General features: G+C 38.2%; 1 protein-coding gene across 1 annotated transcript; it reads left to right on the forward strand.

Annotated features, from left to right (window-relative positions):
• Nucleotides 1-21820: 21820 nt before the first annotated feature.
• Nucleotides 21821-22723, forward strand: LOC122802325 (frizzled-9-like). The gene has a single exon (XM_044071966.1). It carries the CDS (start codon nucleotides 21893-21895, stop codon nucleotides 22721-22723), a length of 831 nt encoding a protein of 276 aa, XP_043927901.1. The 5' UTR covers nucleotides 21821-21892.
• The last annotated feature ends 2128 nt before the right edge of the window (nucleotides 22724-24851 follow it).

Genomic DNA, 24851 nt, shown 5'->3' on the forward strand with positions numbered 1-24851 from the left:
CCATTCCCGTCATGGTATTAGAAACACAAAAAACTTAGAGAAATTAAATTGAGCCAAACCAATATAATAATGGCACTGGATAAGGAACCTATACAAAACCTATACAAAAAGGCTTTGCAGGAAATCGGTGAAACAATGATACATTTAAAGATCCTCTAAATCTGGAGAAGAGAAATAGGACAAAAAAATGTATAAGATGTACAGAAAATTCAGTAATATCAGAACAAAGATATAATATAATATCCATTGCTGTAAGGTGCTTGGGAAGGAGAGAATAGCATTTGAGTATAAACTTCATGATAATAGGAATACTTATTTTGCATACTTTGAATAGTTATTTTGGCTTCAATAGACATACGGAAAATACAAGTAAGGAGACAGTTCATTGTCAGGAAGAAACAGCATTCAGTCACTGCCAAGTTAAAAATGTTTTACTGTTTTGAGCAGCATTTTGAGTCCCTTATGATGACTGTGGGAAGATCATTAAATTTGAATTTATTTGTTAAACAGGCACACTAAAAAAGTAACAAAAGTGATTACAGCAACACGTAAAAAACCCTGAAAACTATCAGTACCCCAGTTGTAGCTGAATAAAAACAACAAACATTAAGTGTTCTTGTACTGTCTCTTGCAGAATTGCTGACCTGAAGTATTAATAACAGTACCCAAGAAATACAATTACTCCTGAATAACTTTATAAGGAGAAAAAAAGACTTCAAAAGTAATTATTTAAAGCATCCTATTGAGATGCTTAGCTCATTTACTGAATCGAATGTCTGGATTAGGAGTTGTACATGATAATCAATTTGCTTGTAAATATGGTTACTCTACAATTTATTCAGTTTACTTTTTCACTAGTGACATCATAACATATAAAAAGCTATAAGAAAAAGTAGATTTAATCTATATTAATTTTAGCAATTTCTCTGACTTAGTAAGTCTAGAAAAACTGAAAACATTGGGCAACAATAAATACATCACTACATAGATCCAGAAATAGTTCAGGAACAGGGAAGAAAAATGGGCTCAGAAATTAGTAAAACAAAAGTGTTGAGAAAAGGCGTCCCCAAGGATCTGTTCTGGTTTATCATTCGTCAGATATATACATTAGTTTAATACAATTTCCTAGAATAAGTTGCTTTTGCATTTTGCACTGGCCCTTTGCACAGAGATGAAGCAGTTGATTATATCAAGATTAGGGATATAAAAGATAGTCAACAACAAAAAAATATTTTGGTAAAATGTAAATCATGTCTTTACTAAATTCATATTTTCCTCAAATATTTTTCAATCAGCTACCAAGGTATGGTTCACACCTATTTTAAGTATACCCTTTGGGTTCATAGGTAAGGTAAGTAGTAGGATAGCTTCCCTTGTGGTCAATTTTAAGCTAAGCTTATTTCTCTCAAATGTGAGAATAAACCCTATATCTTGTATCTGTGTGGTAAACACCCTAACCATTATGGGTTTTGCTGTTAAATTCACCATTAAACCAAATGATTCAAAATTCTGCACAGTAACTTCATCAATAAATGACAATGAGTTACTGCAGTAACCTCTCTTCAGAATTAATTAATAGCCCAATAACAATGAAATGTTAAATAATGTTAACATGGTTAGGCTAGTGACTTTTTTTGAGAGACGATTCTACAGTATGAATTATCCCGGAGGAAAAAAAACAGGACATTGACCTGTGAGTAATTATTGAAAATAAGCTGAAGTTTGAAGATTATATAATATAGATACTCCAAACTGCTCTGGGCATCTTCATTATTACCATCTATTTTCATGTCCCTTGTCAGTGACAAACTAGGGTGTGTTACTTGTATCTGGGCAACTAATAGGAAAGGCCTTATACATATGCTGGATCAAATCAAATGTAGGTTCACTGGACAAAATAAAAGCATGAGAAGAAAGTCCTGTGCCTTTGTCTTTCCTAAAAAGATTTCAAGCCTCCATAAACTAAAGCACTGCTGATAATTCTTTGGTAGGTGAGGAAAGTAAACCTATATGTTTTTCTGTGACATGCTGATAGAGTTGCTTTCTGTTTTACTTGCTCCATTTTGTTATCTGTTTTAAAAAAAATCTGCTTGGCCTGGTATGTTTGTTCTATGTGAGAGCTAGACATTTAAGTTATCTAGGCTGGGCATTTCACATGATTTCACTGGTTAAATTGTCTCTTGTGTGATACATAAATACACAGTGAATTTCTGGGCCTTTGTCTTTTCTAAAAAGATTTCAAGCCTGCATAAACTAAAGCACTGTTGGTAATTCCCTGCTGGGTAAGGAAAGTAAAGCTGCATTTTCTGACCTGTGACTTGCTGATAGAGTTGCTTTCTGTTTTACCTGCACCATTTTCTTTTTTCTGTTTTAAGAAATCTGCTTCACCTGGTGTTTTTTGTTCTATGCGCAGGCAGACACTTAAATTATTTAAGCTGCACATGTCACGTTTTTTCTTTGGTTAAATTGTCTCTCGAGTGATACTTAAATACATAGTGAATTCCTGGGCCTTTATCTTTTCTAAAAAAAAAGATTTCAAGCCTCCATAAACTTAAGCACTGCTGGTGATTCCCTGATATTTTTTCTCACCCACCCTCTCTTTTGTTAGTCTGCTTTTTAAACCTGTTGATTTTAAGCTGCTCAGCCCTAATGTAAATTGAGCTTAATTAGCTCCTTTCTAAGCTGCGGTGGTGCAGTAGTAGCGTTGTTGCCTCACACCAAGAGGTTCTCCCATTCGATTCTCGGCTGGAGCGCCTTCCGTGTGGAGTCTGCATGTCCTCCCCGCAGACGAGTGGTGTTCGAAAGACATGCGTGAATGGGCGTGCCTTCGTTGAAGGTTTGGCGTTGAGCTGGCACCTCGGCACTATAAAAAAATATCTACTGCCAATCATTAGCAGACCGGAGTTCCACTGTGGCGATCCCTAACTGGGAAAAGCCGAAAGAAGAACAAACAACTTTCTACACTGCTGTTGATATCTTGAATTATTTATTATTTGCTTCTCCCTGTGCTTACATTGAAAAAGTGCATTTTGCCTCATAATTGTTTGTTCCACTGATTTTTACTGCTTTGAATTCATTATCTAGCTAGCTGTTGGATAAATTAGTGTACAGCAAGCACTTGTTTTTACATCAACAGATCAGTGCATTTTCCATCTAGTGCACTGGGAGGTAGCCTTGTCTGTTTAGACTGGGGAAACACTTGAGATTTCTGAATGTAGTTTTACTGGCTGGAGGGTGTATTAATCAGCTTATTTTGTTTTTAATGCCTTTATAAATTCTGTACATTTGAGTGGCTCTTGGCTGATTTATACAAAGAGAAGTACTTTCACCAAATAATCTCACTTTTATAACCTGTTTAAAGTACACTGCTGTTTCCGTATCTTTACATTTGTTTATAGTAGAATACTGTATCTTTTAAGTTTGTTTATGGTAGCATTTTTAAGTAGTCACTTGCATTGTATTACATTGTATCTGTTAGCTGAAGGGCTGTTGTAGGTAGTTTATGTAGTCTTGTTATACTTAGGCTCCAAACAATTTAGTCCACATTAAGAAGGTGTTTGTTTGTACCCTTGTGGCAGAAGTGTGCTGCTCTAACCTGTCTGACTTGGGGATTGTTGTTGATTAGCTTAAAACATGTTTCGTTTTGCTTATATTTAAGCCACACGTTTGTGCAGTGTTGCTATTTGCTCAGCAGTGGTTAGCAGTGCCCTGTATAGATGTAAAAGCCTAGAAGCTCAGTTTTTCACTAAACAGCTGTCAGTGAAACCCTTCCAAGCTTTTCTGTTGCTCTAGGAATTGCACACTGAGCAGTATTGTCTTATTGATTATCCTTAACCTACACAAACTATAGGTCCCTCTTGTAGTCTTGGTGCTACAAGTACAGTCCTGTCAAATTATCCCATTCCATTCCCTAATAAAAAATACAGAAAGAGCCTGCTATCATGGACAGGCAGGTTCCCATCATCTCTATGGCCAGCCTAATAGACATGGTCATCCTGAGGCAAGGTAGCAATTGTGTCATGCATACTGACAGCTACTTACTCCTGAAACAAATACTTTATGTGAAAGATGTAGTTGCACTATGAAATTGGAGGCAAGACTCTCACATAAGGACAAATTGAATACCAAACAGGTTGTCAGCACACACACACACACACACACACACACACACCAAATAAGGACATGATCCATAAACCCACATATGCAGAAGTACTCACTAGTAACTTATTAAAAGATCAGAGTCTCCAAGGGAAACCACTTACACACAACAGTACAAAAAACAATCAGAATACCTGAAGTTGCTAATATTTTTTGTTTATGTGGAGCTTATCTCCCCGGGCCTCTACTGAAAATGGACATATATCCAGTTAGACTAGCCCGGTCAACAAATGTAAAATAAAAATAAATAAAAAAATAAACATAACACACACAAACCAGTGTCTCAACAAATAAGCCCATAAGGTGTAATGCCATAAAACCTAATGTATTGGTCATAGATGACACCATTGTGAGATGCATAGATGTTCCCCTCACCAGACTGGATAAGGATCGAGTTACAGTTAGCTGGTTGGCAGGTGCCAGGATCTGTCAAGTTACTCAAGCACTAAAGTCACTCAACCACAAGTACTTGTATGACTCCGTCATAATCCATGTGGGGGTGAATGACTTGAAATGTACCTCACTGAACTATATGAAAGAAAGACATGACTAAGCTCTCAGATTATGTGTCACAGGCAGGTATAAGCCTAGTCTTAAGCAGTATTCTACCTTCTCCAAGGATGATGCCACAATCCAAACAAAAAAAATGATAGACTTTAACAATTGGCTTAGCTTCTGATGTCAGTTCAAGGGGATCCACTGGGATCCACTATCTGTCAGCCTTGGAAGACATAGTCGACAGACCAGGTTGCTATGCCAGAGATGCTCTGAACCTGCAATCTAGGCTTTCGGATACCAGGAAAAGCATCAGCCACCCCTATTGTGCCTTTTTTAGGCAGTGTCAAAATAACCAACTTTCCAACATAACAAAATCCTCTCTAGATTAACTTGAGGTACTGCTGCTTAATGCTAGGAGTCTAAACAAGAAACTACACTCCCTGGAAGCATTCCTTACTTTGGATGATGCTGATGTCTAAGCAGTCACCGAGACATAGTCAAAGGCATAGAAACCACCCTGGCCGTGCAGGGCTACAATGCCTTGCACATGTTCAGACCACAAAGTGTGCATGAAAGAACCAAAGGAGGAGGTGTATCCATATTCATTAAGTATAAGTACACCTCTAGACTGTTCAAACAGTATGACTCTCTTGAGGTACTCCATGTCCAATTAACTATAGACAAAGTCCCCTACCACATCATAGCTAGCTATAGGTCCCCCATCATGAAACAGGAAATGCATACTGCATACCTGGACTTATTGGAGTCACTTGTCATACAGCCCAACACCATACTCTTGGGTAATTTTAATTATCCTACCATCGACTGGGAAAAATACGTGACCACAAACATGCTGACTCAGAGGTTTTTGGACTTTGTCAATGCAAATGCTCTGGAACAGCTAGTCAGCACACCCACAAGAGGCTCAAATGTCCTGGACATAGTACTCACTAACATGTGAGAGGGAGAGCATTGCACCCCCCCCCGGCGTGATGTCCTCCCTGGTAAGATCAGACCATAAATCAGTCTCTTTTGATGTAATTATAAGACTAGATACCCCATCAAGCTGAAAAATGCTTAAGTATTTAAAAAGATAAGTTTTTTCCTTCTAAAGTGATGTTATAAGAAGTTTGAAAGCCCCCTCGAATGCAGATAACACAGACTGCTGTGCAGAGGTGTACCCCAATCCCTGTATAACCACTTATGCAGTTGTATAGAATGGGCTGTACCTGACTGAATTAAAACCAGATATTGCCGAAAAAACAAGCCACCCTAGTGGACCCCTTGTTTAAACAGGCTATACAGCAAGAGAAAGAAATTAATGTCCAAGAATAAGAGGGAACTGGCTCAGCAGAGGACAAAATCCCTCTCTAGCTTAAACAAACAAATTAGAGATCTTGTCAAGTCCTCCAGTGCTAATTATGAAGTAAAAATAGTCTCCATAGCTAAGGATAATCACAAAACATTCTTTAACTATGTCTGAAATTTAAAAGGGAATACCCAGCTATGCATTGAACTGGTTGGGGATGGCACCACACATACTCAACCAGACATAATATCCAACCTGCTAGCTGATTTGGAGCAAACATTACTGTTAAATAAATTGTTAAAATCAGACTGTAAAAATCATTAGGCATTTTTAAAATGACAGTCAATAACAGACAGTAATGCAGGAAACTCAAGTATCTACTATACGTATACTCTAATGTACATTAGGAGGCAAAAAACCATACACAAACTTGTACAGAATTTTGTCTCGCTTTATTTAGGAAATACATGATATTTTATAGGTTTTACAATCAGCTTTTGCCCACCTCACTGACGTGGTCAGTGACAGGGTCTTTACATCATGACCATTCATAAGAAAAATGCTGATATTACAATTTTTAAAAAGTTACTTTCCCATGAGAATATTACAGCCTTGCAAGCACCTGGTCAGTCACAATGTCCTTCCGAGGATGTAGCCAATTCAAGGCTCTTAGATTAGTTCGAATACAATGGGTGCATGTCTTCTTTAATACTTCTCTTTGTCTCTTTCTTGTTCACCAGCTGGACATTATCTCTGATAGTGCGCACAAGGCCATTCTTCTGGTGGAAGCAGGAAAAGATACACATGCACACAGATTCATTATTTTCTAACTTTGCAAAATAATCTTTCACTGACAGACATGAGCCAGGCCGAGCTGGTGGCTGCCAAGGCCAAGTTTCTAATCACACTGCAGCTTATGCTTCAAGCAATAATATGAAGTTTATTTCTACTATTATTCTAGTAAAACAGAATTAAATGCATTACATATTACTCTATTTCTCAATCTATGTATTTCATATATGTTCAAGTTCATTTATATATATCTAACCACACAACTTATATATGTCAGAATATGTGAATACATATTTTTCTAACATTCTCCCTCCTGTTAATGCATTTCATTCTATTTGAAACATAAACAATATCATTTCATTTTTTAGCCTTTTCCTTTTCAAGGACTTTCAGCTAAGTAAGTCATTTATTTTATATTTCAGAAAAAGCATCATCTGAAATTAATCTTTCAATTTCAACACTTTGGTAAAAAGTTTTAGTAACAGATATGTCAACAAATTTTTGATTAATCTTTTCATGCAGGGAATTTCACAGTAAACACATGCTCCTATTAGGAGTATACCCACACAAATAGCAATTAAGTGTTTAATAGGATGGAACCCCACCCCCCCAAACAGATTCTGGAAAAAGTCCGTCAGTGGGTTTGGGTCTGGTTTAGTCATTGCTGATACTTGCTGAATTACCTCTAGGTGATTATTTGTCTCGTGACGATCCTCAGGGATAAAAGCACAGCATTCTTCTTCGTGTACCACCTCTTGCCGCTAGGGTGAAGTAAAGAGCCATTCGATTTTGTAGCACAACAGTTCTTATTGCATTCAGTTTATCAGTCACCAATTCTAGGGTGGAAAAAGTTGCATTGCTCATGACTTCTTGACAGCTTTCTCAGCTCCCAGATCGATTTGACTGCTCCATAGGCTGGTGGTATTCCTGCCCTGGATATAACACTGTTGCCCAAGTCCATATGAGTCAATTTACTTTTGTCTTTCACTGAATTATGGTCTTTTCAACCAGCTTCGATTTTACCAACTGGATTCACAGGTTTTTTAACTGGACCTTCAGATTCTCGAGCTGTTTTCCTTACGTTTTGTATTTTACCCAAAGGTAATTCTGCAGTATGTCTTATTGCTGAAACCAGATAACCCAAAAAACAACTGCCGGACCAATTCTCAGGTAACCATTCATATGCCTTTTTCCCACAAATAAAATCATTACTTTGGTACTAATACGTGTTATCCCTGCATGAAACATTTTTCTATCCTTAATAGACAATTGCTTAGTTAAGACTGGATTGTCACATACTGCATTTAATGTAGTTTTCATTGAACTCAGATATGATTCATGGTTAGTATTACAAACAGTACCCCCACTTTTGACTTTAATGTAACATTTATAAGACATTGTTATATTACCATTACTCCAGCCCACCTGGAGGGTATCACTTTGTAGAAACATACAACTCCTTTTTGTGTGACAGGTAAAAATAAAGCAATTTTGTCCTGTGATCTCACAGTTTCTGTATAAAAAAACTTTCCAAAGTCTCATTTTATCCCCAGAGGGACAGTGGACATTACAGTCTTTTATATGCTGTTGGTATAGCTGTACAAACCCAGCAATTTGAAAAGTTTATAGTCTCTGTATACACTTGCTTCATGGCCAGGTATGTGTTAAAGTTTGGATGCCAGTCTATAAACAGTTCATCACGTCTTCTCACTTTCACTTGTGTGGTTGAGTGCAGGGAAAAACCACAATAAGAGAAAAATTGTCACACTTATAGTCAACAAATGCACAGTTAACAAAATAATTATGCAATAGTTCTTGGGTTGCTCTGCTTTTTGTTTGCTTTACTCTTGGCCATTTTGCCCTTGTGTATCAGTCACAAAGTTCTTATTCAGCTGAAAGTTCTTTTGTCTGAAAAGAGTTAAACTGCAAAACAGATTTATTTATTAACAGTTTCTTTATATAATTAGCTAGTGAACTGTCAGCCTCCAGCTGTGCAGGCATGAGAGCTTTTTACTGAGGCACATAATATGCCCTTCCAAATACTACTTAAAAGGGGATCAAACCCTTTACATTTGTTACTGTTTTCATGCTCAGCAATGCTAGAGGTAAACAGCAAATCCAATTCTTCTGAGTCTCACTCATCAACTTCCTTAACTTGTTTTAAAATCCCATTGTACCTCTCCACCAGTCCTGCTGACTGTGGGTGGTAAGCACAGTGATTCCTTAAGGAAATCCCAAAAAAAATCTCCCAAGTTGTTGAATTGTCTAATTGACAAAATGTGTCCCATTGTCACTATAGATTCTTTCCGGTATGCCAAATCTAGGAATTATTTCCTTTACTAGGGCCTTTGCCACTGTTGCTGCATCCGGATTCCTGGTTGGAAAAGCTTCTACCCATTTTGAAAACATATCTATGATCACTAAACAGTATTTCTTTCCTTTACATTTATTCAACTCTATGAAGTCCATACAAATAGTATGGAATGGATATGGTGGTGTAGGGAAACTCCCTTGCTTGTTTTTAAATGCTCCTTGTGCATGGTGCTTGTTACAAGTATGACAAGCTGCACAAAATTTTATTGTATAATTTATGTATCCATATGTTTGGAATATTTTATTTACTAACTGTACCATCACCCTGTTGAGACATGGCTCTGCCCATGGCTCAACAAAGCTGCATATCTAAATAAATTAGATGGCAATATTGTTTTTTTCCCTTTGGAAATGTACAGTCCATTCTCAAAAATTGCACCTTGTTTTACCCAGTTTTGTTTTTTTTGCTTTTGTAGTAAGCATTTGCATTGTTTTTAACATGTCTAAATCTAAAATCTCAAAGGGTTGTAATTTCTCATTTAAAAATAAAGTTTCTGAGTCTGAGGCTGCTTGCTTTGCAGCTGCATCAGCTCGTGCATTACCTTTTGAAATCTTATCCTGTTGTTTTGTATGAGCTACACATTTACAAATAGCTACTTTGGTAGGCAACTGAATAGATTCTAATAGCTCCAAAATAAATTGCATGATTAATAGGTTTTCACTGGATGTAATCATCCCTCTATTTTCTTTATTGTTGTGCAAACACATGCACTGTAGAAAAGCATACTGATTATCAGTATATATGTTCACTTTTTGCCTTTTACTAAAATACATGCTCCTGTCAAAACTACCAGTTCTGCTGCTTGAGCATACAAGTTGTGTGGCAAAGTTTGTGCTTCTAAATTTTTAGTGTCTGTAACTACTGCATACCCCACCAGATTTTTCCCTGTAGGACCCCTTCTGCATGAGCCATCCACGTAATATGTCACCTCAGCATCATCCAAGGGCATATCTGTAAGATCTTGTCTAGGTAAGGCTAACTGTTCATATGAGGTTGACTCAGCAGTATGGTCATACATGAAAGATGTCTAGCAGGAGAAAGGTATGCAACTTTTTCTTGTAGCAGAATTATTGCAACTGCATGAGGCATTCTCAATGTGAGAGGGTGAAATAACACCACTGAGGCTGAAGCCTGCACTGCCATTGCTGCTGCAACTACTGCTTGTACACAGTGAGGCAAAGATTGCACCACTGGGTCTAACTGTGATGAATAGTAAGCTTATGGGGCATTGCTTATCCCCATGTTGTTGCTTTAATACTGATGTCATGTACCATTGCTTACAATCTATGGTCTAAAAAAAAACGTTTGTGATAACTTGGAAGTCTTAAAACTAATGAAGAAGCTATTAACTGCTTCAACCTGCAGAAAGCCATTTCTGCTTTTGTTTTCCATCGTAAAATAATTTGGTACCCAGCTTCAACAAAAATTAGTTGTACCTAAGAAAGACATTATTTCTTTTTTAGTTGTTGGTTTGGGTGCTTGCAAAATTGCTGTTTTTTTTCTTTTCTCTTTCCCATTATCTAGTATTTTACCTTTATTGAATATCACATATCCCAGGTATCTAACCTGTGTTTTTTTCCCAAAGTTGTAACTTACTTTTGTTTACTTTGTGTCCTTGTATTACTAAAAAATTTAATAATGCTACTGTATTTACCCTGCACTGCTGCTGGGTGCTGCTAGCAAGATGTCATTTACATAAAGTAAAATTTGACTACCTTCTGGTGGGGTAGACCCTGCCAGGTTGCTAGCCATTTTTGTGCAAATATTATTGGGCTCTCACAATATCCCTGTGGTAGTCGAGTATATGTATACCTTTTACCCTGAAATGTAAATGCAAACCAATATTGACTATCAGGATGTATAGGTATTGAAAAAGAAAGCATTGCTTATATCTACCACAGTAAAATACTTCTGTTGTGGCTTTAAATCATTTAACAAGGTATGTGGGTCTGGCACCGTGGGTGCTCTAGGTATTACTGCATTATTTACAGCTTATAAATCTTGTACCATCTGCCATTCCCGTTTGCTTTTTAACAGGAAATAGGGTGTATCACATGGTGAATCAGGAGATTCTACCAGTACTCCTTTTTGAGTAATGCTGCTTATTATAGGCTTAATTTTTACTTTTGCATTCTTTTCCAAAATGTATTGTCTTTTCTGTGGTCTAAAAGCTGACTTTGGGGTAATTGTAACTGGTCCTGCTGCTTGAATAAGCCCTACATTTAACTTGCCTGTTGACCACAGAGTTGTTGGAATTTTACACAAGGCCTCTTCTTTTTCTTTTAATAAAATGCTAATCAGCTGTCCTTACTAGATTGCAAGTGTACAGCTGTATGTGTCTGTGTCAACCAATTCAGTTTTGTTTTTATATCCCTTGTCCTGACATTTCTAAATCAGTCTGTTTTCCTATTTTGTTACCTTTTTTTCTAAGTCTGCCCATTTAACACTTTTGTTTTTTGTCAAGCTGACATGTGGCAGTCTATTGGACTTATACAATCTCATGAACTCCTGAGGTAATGAACAGCTTACTACACTGTTTCCCTCAGTATCCCAGCATAAAGTTTGTAATATTAATTTGTCAGCAGGATTCTTACTTATATTCCTTATCAGGTCCTGGTGTGCTACAGTAGTATGGAGTACAATGTAACAAGTGCTGCTGATCAGTGTCAAGGGAGGGTACCTTACTGATGGCTACGTTTATCAGTTCTTTGGTTACTGCCCCTGGACCAATCATAACTAGGTCCTGGCTGTACCAGTAATAGGCTTTACCCTCTGATCACACCACAAAAGCATCCATTTGTCTTTGTGCTTCCATACCCTGCATGGTAGGAACTACTGCTATGCCAAATACCTGTACAAGGTCTCTTCCCAGTAAGTTTACTGGATATTTTTGCAGAAACTACAATTTTACTTTTCTGAGTCATACCTGAAACAGGGTCAGTTATTGCTATATTATGGGAAAGTGGTTCCCTGTATAGCTGTCCATTTGCTGCTTTTACTAATATATAATCAGGTGATTCAGAATGTTTTGGTAACTTGGAGGGGTGTATCAAAGTCCGTGACGCTCCTGAGTCACACAGGAATTTGACCTTTCTTCCTCCACCAGAAGTGTTACTTCTGGTTTTGTATTTGCTAGGTAGAGCTCCAGGCTCAACAATGCTAAATCTAAAATTTTATTTTCATTTTTATCCTCTACATCTGTTTGTACTTCCTCTATTCCCTCTACTACATTCACATTTTCTTTTTGTTTATTAACCTTTCCTGATGATTTTGGTTATTATCACTATCATATAGTCAGTCCACATCTCCTTTATCTTCTGTCATTGCTTTCTTATTTTGTTTATAGTCCCTAGCTAGATGCCCTTTTTATCTGACTGTAATACAAATACTTCAGCTCCGTCTTCAGCAGTGAAGACTTGTGCCTTTTTCTTTTTACTATTAAAGTGTCTTTCAGTACGTCTAGCATACTCAAGTAAGGCTTGCAGCCTGCTTGTTCAGTGATCTATCATATGCCTTGTAATAAAGCTACTAACAGAGGCAATGCAACCTTTTAAAAATGTATTTTTTTAATTGTTGTTTAAAGCATTTTAATAATTTAGCATAATATCTATCTACTGTCTCATTTTCCTGTTGTATGCATTAATTAATGCAAGTCCAGTCTGCTCTAAGTTTTCATTTTTTAGAGATTCTGTCTGTTAGACCTTTCACTCTGTTGTCTAAAAATGTTTCAGAATTTTTAAGCTTTTGTTTTTTTACAATTTGCTTCCTCAATCCACCTATGTGCTTGAGGTATGCCTAGTTGGTGCTGTTTTTCTTTTGCCTGACGCCCTGCATCAGATTAAAGCTTGTTTAAGGAGTTTAACTAGTGAAAGTTTATCTAGTTTACTATCAAATTTATAGTTGTTAACACATTTTGCAAAATATCTCACATTATCTGCTTACTGCAATTGCATATGCTTTACATTATCCGTTAGGGCGGATCTCGTGATCTCTTAGTGCACTGATCTCCCATGTCTTAAAAAGACTGTTACGTAACCCTTCTCTTGTACCACGTGGTATCTTATTTCCCCATATCCACAGTAGTGTCTAGAATGACTGTTTACTTTGCTTTGTTATTCCCTGATCTATGACTCAAGATACAATACTGACTCTCTCTCCCTGCTATCACAAACCTTAGCAATAGCACAGTGTAACCTGGTCCCTGATCTAAAACAAAGACAAAGAGGGAAATTCTTCTTACCTGAGCCTCCCGCTTACTGCTGTTTTGTCTTCTTGGGGCCCAGTCTTCCGCTTTTCAGCCACAGATCAGAAAGTGGACAGCCTCTTTACACACAACAATTCAGTCGGAGGTCTTTTCACTTTAAGAGGAACTATTTTGGTTTGGCAGCTTCTCCTGCGCAGATTTATAACCACCCATGCACTCTGTGACCTGCAGCTTACCAAGGGAATTCCGGCACGATTAGGACCAAAATGTTAAATAAATTGTTAAAATCAGACTGTAAAAATCATTAGGCATTTTAAAATGACAGTCAATAACAGACAGTAATGCAGGAAACTCAAGTATCTACTATACGTATACTCTAATGTACATTAGGAGGCAAAAAAACATACACAAACTTGTACAGAATTTTGTCTCGCTTTATTTAGGAAATACCTGATATTTTATAGGTTTTACAATCAGCTTTTGCCCACCTCACTGACGTGGTCAGTGACAGGGTCTTTACATCATGACCATTCATAAGAAAAATGCTGATATTACAATTTTTAAAAAGTTACTTTCCCATGAGAATATTACAGCCTTGCAAGCACCTGGTCAGTCACAATGTCCTTCCGAGGATGTAGCCAATTCAAGGCTCTTAGATTAGTTCGAATACAATGGGTGCATGTCTTCTTTAATACTTCTCTTTGTCTCTTTCTTGTTCACCAGCTGGACATTATCTCTGATAGTGCGCACAAGGCCATTCTTCTGGTGGAAGCAGGAAAAGATACACATGCACACAGATTCATTATTTTCTAACTTTGCAAAATAATCTTTCACTGACAGACATGAGCCAGGCCGAGCTGGTCGCTGCCAAGGCCAAGTTTCTAATCACACTGCAGCTTATGCTTCAAGCAATAATATGCGAGTTTATTTCTACTATTATTCTAGTAAAACAGAATTAAATGCATTACATATTACTCTATTTCTCAATCTATGTATTTCATATATGTTCAAGTTCATTTATATATATCTAACCACACAACTTATATATGTCAGAATATGTGAATACATATTTTTCTAACAATTACCCTCTTGTATCCTCCACTCATCCCCCAAAGTATACCTGCCACCATTCCTCAGCCTATTATCTTAAGAGAGCAGGTCATCTCAGCGCTGTCCGAGGCCAAAAAGCACAGCATCAGTGGGACCAGACAACATCCCAGGTTGCCTTTTAAACAACTTAAAACATGACCTAGCAGACCCACTTAGAACCCTGTTTAACCACAGCCTGAGAACTGGCTTTGTTCCGGCAGAATGGAGGACAGCAACAGTAATCCCTTTGGACAGAGGGGGACCAGCAACTGGCCCTGGGAATTATAGGCCCATAAGTTTGACTACCCTCATTTGCAAGCCATATGAAGAATCATTATGGACATTATTAACAAGGACATAGGTAATCTCCAACCTCTGGACCCAACCCAATTCTGATTTGTTAACGGTAGATCATGCCTGTTAAACATGGTAGACTTCTTCAAGAAAGTCACCAAGATCCTGGACAAGAGAAAGACAGTGCATACCACTGATCTTAACCTAGCCAAGACATTTGACACAATCCCTCACACAGGTATTATAGAGAAACTCTCCCATTTGAGAATTAACCCCTACATTACCAGATGGATATACAACTGGTTCAGTGACAGGACACATACTGTTAAAGTGGGTGACTTCACCTCTAGCAAAAGACCAGTCACCAGATGCCATATATTGCCCGGTTAAAGAAACTCCAGCTCTACTCAGTGGCATACCGCCTGCTCAGAGGCGATCTGTGCCTGACGTATAAAGCCATGTCCAACCCGGAATTAATGGACATGCTGTACCTCAGAAAATCCAAATCCCATCGAGCTACTCGCTCGAGAGACTTGAACCTCAGCACTGAAATAAATAGGACATGCTGGAGGGACAGATTCATAACCCAGAAGCTCCCTTCACTCTGGAATAAAATCCCAGTCCAGGTTAGGCAGAGACCCTCATTGACTCTCTTCAAGAGGAATCTTGATGAGTGGATGGGAGATCGTAGGTTTACCCCGGGTATCAATTCTGTGTCACTGTTAGACAGAGGCACAGTATACTAACCTCAAAAAAGGGCATAGCAAAATTAATTTAAAATGGGTGGCGAAAGCCAAACACACTCTGGCTAGGCTTATAAATGCCCTAGGGCAGATAGCCTAGTATGAACCTATGAACCAATGGCGTACAACAGGGTTCTGTGCTAGGCCCCTTACTGTTCATAATTTATTTCTTAAAAGTCCAGGCAAACTTGAATGGTCTGTGGCTGACCAAGTACGCTGACAATTGCAAATTGTGAGCAATCACTGAGTCCCCCAACGATGTTAATATACTGCAGGCAGGATTAGTGCAGACAAATGATTGGTACCAAAGCCACGGATTAAAGTTAAATGGAAAAAAAAATGCATTACTTGCCTTTAGGAAAGTTGACATCCCTGTTATTTACATTATAGACAGCACCCCCCCCCCCCTAAGCGTAGACCCAGTGGTACGTGATCTGGATACTCAGGTTGATAGCAATCTGAACTTTGACCATCATATATATGTGGCACATCTTATAAGTAAAGGCATCACATCTAGATCTAAGGATGTTAATTCCATTATACTTTACCCTCATTAGACCAGTAATGGAATACAATGCTCCCTTTTGCACATACCAAACCTGACCCCTGCAACAACTGAAGAGACCACAGAGGTTTTTCACCAAGAAATTGCAGGGTACACAAAACAAGTTTTATGCAGAAAGACTGAAAGCCCTGTCATTTTATGTCTCCTACAGGTTTTTAAGGGGGTGGTATGTGCCTGATTTACAGGGCAGTCTCTGACCCAGCTATGATGGAAATGCAATATATTTTCAAATCACACTTGCTCCAGGAATCTTAACCTAGCCTCTGGCATGAACAGATCATGCTGGAGAGATAGATAATCATCCAGAGACTGCCACTTCTCTGGAACAATCTTCCAGTTCATGTGAAACAGAGCCCCTCCCTCAGCCTCTTCAGGGACAACCTAGATCAATGGATAGGTGACTGCAAATTTATTCCTGGGGTGGCACCCATGTTCCTCCTGGACAGAGGAAGTCAGTATTAATTACCATAGACCCTTACCTCTGTGAACTTCATTCACCTAACCACCAACAACTTGGGCAACTAGGGATACATATGGCTAGGCTTCAAAGGGCTCTAGGGTCATTAACCTAGTAACCCTCTATGAACCTATGAACCAATGAAATATCGTTCAAGCTGTAATCACATTCCATATCTTCCAATAGACTTAAATGAGACCTAATTCTCCTGCATAAAGTTGGTTAAGGACTGGTATTCATTCGGTTTATCAAAGACTATTGCAAAGAAATAATTTTGACTGTGTTTGGTATATCAAACAAGCAACAATGAAGAAACTCAAAACTTACTCCTTAGATTGAGTGGACCTTAAAGTTGTAGGAGTGTTTGATGTCACTTAATATATTTTCATCTGAATCACATTTGAAGTAATGGTCTCAACCAAATGGACTTCATTGTGGATATGTCCACTGCACCAACGGTAATTTCATTGAGAAGAAAGCTCCTCAAAACTGCTTCCTTGAAAATTGCACAATCCAGGGATTTCAGTGAGGGCTATGACCCTCTGTCCCATGTTCACTTCCTTAAATTTACGAACTCCGGATTTGCCAGTCTGGAGAAATGGAGCAATTTTGATGAGCTGTCCTACTTACTAAAATTGCTGCTGATGTAATTGATTGTAACTCTTCAAACAGGGAGTGTTTTGAATAAAGAACAATGTGCTTAGAATCTCAGTTAAAGGACTTAAAGCATGTACAGACATCAGAGAGTCTGGGAAACACTTCAACAACCAAATGTTTGTAGGAACAAGTACTGAACCTTGTTTATAAAATCAGAATTTCAATACTGGAACTAATTGCCTCCCATATTTAAAAAAAAGCAAATTCTAAGGAATACTTTAAAAAACAAATGGCCTTTATCCAAGAGTTGAGAACACATAGTTAACAACAGAAACTGATGGCCAAGTCACACAATTTTGTTATTTGTCTGGTATGGTACACTACAGCATTGTGTAGTATTGTATGGTACCCTTACTCTCTTGAGAAGGGCAAATAAGTTGAGTATTGTGAGAAAGAAAGAGTTGAATTATATGTGGCTTTTTTTAATTGTTAAATTAGGTAAAGGGTCTATCCTAGGGACCGATTTTAGCTACGACCCAAGCCAATATCTCTGCAGGCAAACAAACTGAAGACTAACAAAGCAATGAAAATTAGAAGTTCATAAATAAAGGTCAGGTTACAATAATAACAGCAGCACAGGTGGTGGCAGACTCAAATAGTCAGCCCTAAGTTACCAGGAAAACAATGGAAGCAGTGTTCTTTTATTCAGTGTCCTATAGACCCTTGAGGGGTGATCTGTGCCTTGCTTTTTGTGCCATTAGGGACCCAGTAGTCCAAGATCTCTTGTATCTCCATGAATCAAACAGTCCTACTCATACTAGGACTGGAGATCTAAACCTACATCAGTAAATAAATAAAATGGTGGAGAAAGAAATCTGCTATGCAATGTCTTCCCCACCTCTAGAACAGACTTCCACAAGAAATGAAGTGCTGTGATACATCATCTTGTTTCAGATGGAAGCTAGAGGCCTGAATGGGTATTTATAAATTCACACCTGGCTTGACTGGCCTTGTCTTCCTTGAAAAAGTAGGAAATGTTTAAGGGTGGGTACTGGCATGGTGTAAATGGCCACTAGGATCAGTTGCCTTGTACTTTCTATAATCCTATGGAGGATGTTAAAAGTTTGTCTTGGTATACAAATGTGCTGTTTTACAGAGTCAAGTAGAAGACATGTTAACACAATATAAACATAAGTTTTGTGTTTATACACCTTGCTATTTACAGAGTCACTCCAAAGATATGCACAATATAAACATATTTATTTAACATTTGTTTATTGGGAAAGTCTGACTAGCACAGAACCTATTTTCAGTGGATGCCTCGGGAGAAAGGCTCCAGATGCATGTCTTTGGAATGTGGGAGGAAACTGGAGCACCTGGAGGAAACCCATGAGAACGCAGGGATGACATGCAGACTCAGTACAGAAGGCACCCCAGCTGAGAATCAAACCAGAGAACCTCTTGCTGTGAGGTGACAACATTAATTGCTGCACCACTGCACTGGCTGTTTTAGATTTATTTAGAAAAAAATAAATCTAAGACAGCTGTTTGCATCTATGGCTAATAGCCATCAGATATGTGAGCTATATGCATTTTGCCTAGGGCTTAATTTTATGACTAAAGCTTTAACTGAGTATAAGGTTGTTCTGTTTGGATTTACATTATAATTAATTCTAGAGCATGCCATTTGTTCTTATCCATTTGTGTAATAATAATAATGCAGTTTAATGGATTTACAATATAGTACTTTTTTCTTCCTTGATTATTCATATACTTGAGTTTTATCATTTGAGATCAGCAGTCTTTTGCCTATTCTTTTTTTTTCTAATACTCAAATATCAGATTTGGAGGTTTGTAGCTTCATAACTTGGTCTGGAATCTTTATTTTGTTTTGAACATAAGTATAATTTTTATGGGAGTGCTTTACATTTTTAAATATGACACTTTGTGTTTTTAGAGCTTTAGACAAAAAAATCTAACAGCATAAATGGTTCACAAAAGGTTTAATAAGTAAACTAAATTTCATGGTAAGTGGCAGCCCAGCAATGTACATATGAATAGCTCTGGAGTTCCCATACCTCTGTCAATGCAACATAGTAACAGGATATGGGAGTAGATGGCAGATAATATTGCAAGTTCTTCACAGCTTTGAACATAATGTGGTAACTAGGTGTCATGCTTCGATGCAAAAGATACTACAGGGGTATTTGTTATTAGCATATTAAGTTAATGGCTATGCTGTCTAAATAGTTGAATTAACTTCATTTTTTATTTTATATATTTCCATAATGTTCATTAAATTACAGTTCTATTCTAAGTAAATTTAGGCAGATATCAGTAACTGTTTTCATAGGTAGCCTGTTTGTTAAAAGAGCTTTTTTTGGAGGAGGAGGGGATTATAGTATTGAGCTTATACACTTAGTATTACTAATACCAATACTAAATAATACTATTACTAATACTAATATTAATATACTTAGTACTAGTTTCATCTTTTGAAATGTCTTATGATTGTCTGGATTTCTTTATTCATAGGTTCATAGGTGTGTACTAGGCTAATTGCCCTGGAGCCTTTACAAGCCTAGCCCAAAGAAGTGCCCTGGCATCGTGCCGCCTGATGTTAGTTCCCAGTGCCTCTATCAAGTAGAGCCACTGGAGAGATCCCCAGGGTGAATTTTCTATTTCCCATCCACTCATCAAGACTTCTTTTGAATAGGCCAGTGAGGTGCTTTGCTTGACATGTATGGGAAGTATATTCCAGAACATGGGCAGTCCCTCAGTTATGAACCTGTCCCTCCAGCATGTTCTGTTGATTGTGGTAATGAGGTTGAGATCTCTGGAGCATGTGGTGGAGAAGGACTGGTATTTCTTTAGATGTAGCATTTCTAATAGAGCTGGGTCAGACATGGCTTTGTAAGTCAAGCAGAGATCGTCTCTTAGTAGACGATATGAGACAGAGAATAGCTGGAGTTTTTTGGGTCTGTCCATGTAGGACATGTGTTTAAGGCCCAGGATCCTCTTTGTGAGGTACTTATGTGGGCTTTCCAGCTGTTGCATGTGTCTAGTGAAGTACATGCTAAATGGGGCATTATACTCGATGATTGGCCTAATGAGGGAAGAGGTGAGAGAGATGATGACCTCTTTCTTCCTGGATGCATAACCCTAACCCTGTTAGTTAACAGCCTGCATATAATTGCTGAAACCTGTGTCTAAAAGAACTCTTTTCAAACTATCTGGAAATATACAGAGCTAAGTATATTTTTTTGTTCTTCAGAATTGTGTACTGTAAATTGTTGCTGGACTAATTTTATTCAGAGTTGTGCACTGTTATTTTTGATTCACTGTATAGTTTTTCAGATCTCTGCTGAAAGTGTTTTGGCCCACTCACCCTCCCTATCTCTGGTTTGTTGTTTAAATTTGGTGGCTTTTGCAGTTGCCCACCCCACTGTAGATTTGATCTGGGACACTCCCCCCAGTCCCATCTCTTTACCACATTCTATCTAATACAGTTGTGTCCAACCCGCGGCCCGCGGGCCGCATGCGGCCCTCAGAGCTCTTCCATGTGGCCCGCGACCCTTAAATTTAAATTTAAAATGAATTTCACTTTTTTTCCGTGTCCGCGTAGTTTTGCTCTTCTGCGCATGCGCCAACTTTCTTTTACGTTTTCCCATACCAGCGTCGTTCGCTGGTATGCGATCTTGAAAACACCGTTCGGGTGATTTTTGTAAAGAAAAGCTGCAGGAAGGAGCGCGATCGTACCGTAGCCGTAGACTAGGATTTATTTGTGTTTATTCGTTGTGTACACGCCGACTACTACACTACAACAAAGGTAAGTTAGCACTTATTAATTGAATGACTGTTTGCTTTTAGGGTTAAAATTGGTATTCCACTGAGTTTTCAAAGCTGTGGAAAGAAGCATTGTCCCTCTGAAACTCATATTTGACAAACTTGCTACACTCTGTTGAACAATGTGAATCATTCAGGGATTAGTGAATGCTTAGGAAATCTACTTATTTATTTTTTGTTTGTTTACTTGTTTATTTGTTTGTGTATATGTACTAGCGACTAGAACTAAGGGATCATAGTTGGGGCGGGGTAGAGTGGGCAAATGCAGGAGTAGCGGACGATTGCAATTCAGCAGTTCCAATACTAGTCCGAGAGGAAAAGTAGCAGAAGGCACACCGTCAACGTCCTTTAGTCTAGGCCGGGTGTACATACAACAGTTCAGCCTACATAACCCAAAAGTCGTACCCCAGCACACTTTCACCGGCTAGCTGCTGCTATTAGACATACGTCGGTAACGAGAAAAGTTTTCCGAAGCAGCATAATTGTTATGCAGTTTCCATCCACTCCTTCGGGTTTGGAAGCTTATTAGTTTTATTTTTTCTTGCCAAGTGTTGGATTGTGAATTTGTGGCATCCTGGTAACGCCATCAGCAGAAACAGTAGTGCTTCTGCAGTGATCGCTGCAATAATTTGAACTCTTGTACAGTTATTCATTTTTAACACTGAAATTAACGCGAAGCTGTATTGGATTTTCTGAAATAACTGGTGTCGAATTCTGGACTTTTTGTGCCCTCGCATCTGGCTACAGTAGCTGAGTACTGCGACATTCTGGGTGTTTTTGTTGATTTGAAGTTAAAGTCGCGTATAACCCACGTTGTTTCTGGTTGCACGAATAAGTTAAGTACTGCCTGTTTACTCTCGATCTTCAGTGACAGTCTGCCATTGACGTTATACTTGCAAAACAGTGTGCTTTACACCTGTTACATATTTTTCAGCAACTGACTATTTTAGCTGTAAAGTAGCAGAAATGTGTAGCATGGAGGCTGTGCACCTGAGGATTTTTATTTGGTTTCTGTGTAAGATAATGGTAACTGGCTTCAGCCTGGAGATTGGATCCTATGACATTGAAAGAGGTAAGGAGGCTAAATGTGAGCCTATTGAAATACCTATGTGCCAAGGTATTGGTTATAACATGACACGAATGCCAAATTACATGGGCCATGAGAACCAAAAGGAAGCTGCAATCAAACTTCACGAGTTTGCTCCTTTGGTGGAGTATGGTTGCCACGTTCATCTGAAGTTTTTTCTTTGCTCCCTGTATGCTCCAATGTGTACTGACCAAGTCTCTACCTCCATACCAGCCTGCAAGCCCATGTGTGAACAAGCAAGGCAAAAATGTGCCCCAATCATGGAGCATTTTAATTTTGGTTGGCCAGAATCCTTGAACTGTAGTAAGTTGCCTACAAAGAATGATCCAAATGCCCTCTGCATGGAAGCACCTGAAAATGCCACCACGGGGGAGACCCACAAGGGTATGGGCATGTTACCTGTTGCTCCAAGACCAAGACCCCCAGGTACAGAAGGGGGAAGGACTCCAGGTGTTACTGGTACTTGTGAGAACCCTGAAAAATTTCAGTATGTGGAGAAAAGTCTGTCTTGTGCACCAAAGTGTGCTCCAGGAGTTGATGTTTACTGGTCTAGAGAAGACAAGGATTTTGCTCTTATTTGGATGGCGGTATGGTCTACTTTGTGCTTTGTGTCCACTGCCTTTACAGTCCTCAGTTTTCTGCTGGATCCTCACAGGTTCCAGTACCCGGAACGTCCAATTATCTTTTTATCTATGTGCTATAGATTCTAAATTTATGGTAAGTGTACACAACTGTACTTTTCTCAAATTAATCCATTTGAGGGTTATGCTGAGGAAGACTTCTATCTGTGACATGAAACTTTCCTCTGTAAATAAGTTCATTATCCTTAGTCTGAAGTATTCTGATCACAATTTTGATGGAGAATCTAATACTCCCGTAGCTGCCAGTTAAATACAAGTAATGCTGACACATTGTCCACTTGAAATCGCCTGTTTTGAGTGGCTTCAGAGTTTTTGATACTTGGCAAAATTTCACTGTGCAAGGAAACCTGTTACTTTTGTTTTGAAATTCCTTCGTTCCTTTTACATTCCTGTTTTCTGTGGTCTGAAGGAGAGTCTAGTCTTGCGTGAGTGGGACCTGTCTGTTTTCACTTTGCCTTCCTTCTACTACTCGCAGGTAGTAGAGGCTCATTAATAATTGCAGATGGCTTTCCATTTCCATATTTAAATTGCGAAGCATCGTATGATTAATTAAGAAGAAAAGACGCGGCAGAGACCATTCATTTTGTACTGCCGTATGTAAAGTACCATAGCAGGCAGGCTACCTAGTTTAACTATTTGACTGCTGAAACCGTCCAAAAACGGACAGAATGCTGGCCTTATGGTGTGTTTTAACCTGTAAATTTCTACTGTTTAAAAACAGAACTAAAATGTAAATATTTTATTATGCGATGTGGGCGTGCATGCGCAGTAGCTACCTCTCAACTGTACAGATTTTCGCAGAAGGTTCATATTTTTGCCTCATATTTTTGGTGCATGCTTCATAAAATTTTGGTTTTCTGGCAAATTACTGGCAAATTATTAAAGATTGAAATTAGAAAATAATGGCAGCCATTTCACTTTTAAATTTTCACCCATCAGAAAATTCTTGCTAATGCAAAATCTGTTTATCAACTTTCTAAGATGAATATTTAAAAATTCTCCCTATTTTTTGGGTCTTTGTCCCATTTTTATTTATGGCTTTGCCCAGATTTCTTGCTTTAATTAAGAGGTTGACAAGTATGACCTTCAATATTTAGTTAAATAACATTAGTTGTATTTACATTACATGTTTAGTTATGTGTCTAAGTCGAGACTGTTATAGGCATGCTTTACTAACCCGATAGGATCTCAGAGCTGTGTACTGCAACTTCACTGGCAAGAGTAACTTTTAAGAGACTGCAGTGTCTGTCTGTGATGAGTGTCTGGTAAGAGTAGGTTCATCTTTATTACTTGCATTACTAGTGGCTTAAATAGCTCAGCCATATGTCTCGCCCTATCCCCTCTTTGGGCTACACCCTCTCACTTGATGTCCCCATCCACCACAAGGGATCATCTTGTAGGGAACTGTTCCCCATCCTTCCATGCTAGTACTTCATGGCAGTAAATAAACCTGGGTCACCTGGACTGTCAGGGGTTCGGCCTTCCTTGCCATAGTGATTTGGTATTGGAGACTAATGTTAACATTTTAACATTAGTATTGTTATTAGACAGCATGTATTCTGTGTGTACAAGTAGGGAATAAACTTGTATCTCACAACAGATTTATCAGATGCATTGTTTTGCTTTGGAGGCATGCATGTCAGTAGATGTGATATCTGCCAGTCTTTTACAATGAATATTTTTTGGAATAGCGGAAAAAATGGATTCATGGTAATACGTCAACAGTGATTTGCCATTTCATAAAATTGTACAATTTTGTTGAGTAGTGATATTTATTTTTATATATATTGCACACAGAAACCAACAATTAGCTTAAACTAAATAGTATAATGTCTTGTACTATGCAGGCAACGTAGAAAACCCAAACGTACATAAACCAAACCAAACATGCAGAAAATTTCCAATCAGAAAAAGTCAAACATCACTAGCCTAATGTCCTCTCACATTACTCCATTTACAGCACTACTCTTTTGGTTACTGTTGGTTACTACAATGTCTATGCTTCCTATAAAAATATACATAGCTTTCTCTTTGCCCATTGCCATGTTAGCTGTTCACTGAGGGTAGACAGTGCATTACTATAGTTAAGACTATGATACTCATTGTACAGAAATTAGACATTCTCAAAACAGTGTGAATGCTGAAACATACTGATGGTAGCATGATATTATTTATTTTAATTACCTAGGTGGATTGG

This window comes from Protopterus annectens, chromosome 5.part0, assembly GCF_019279795.1.
Source record: "Protopterus annectens isolate FY-2018-M chromosome 5.part0, PAN1.0, whole genome shotgun sequence".
Classification (NCBI taxonomy): Eukaryota; Metazoa; Chordata; order Ceratodontiformes; family Protopteridae; genus Protopterus; species Protopterus annectens.

Excerpts from the sequence above, each read along its gene's own strand:
- LOC122802325 (XM_044071966.1), top strand. The coding sequence starts at position 21,893 with ATGTGTAGCATGGAGGCTGTGCACCTGAGGATTTTTATTTGGTTTCTG.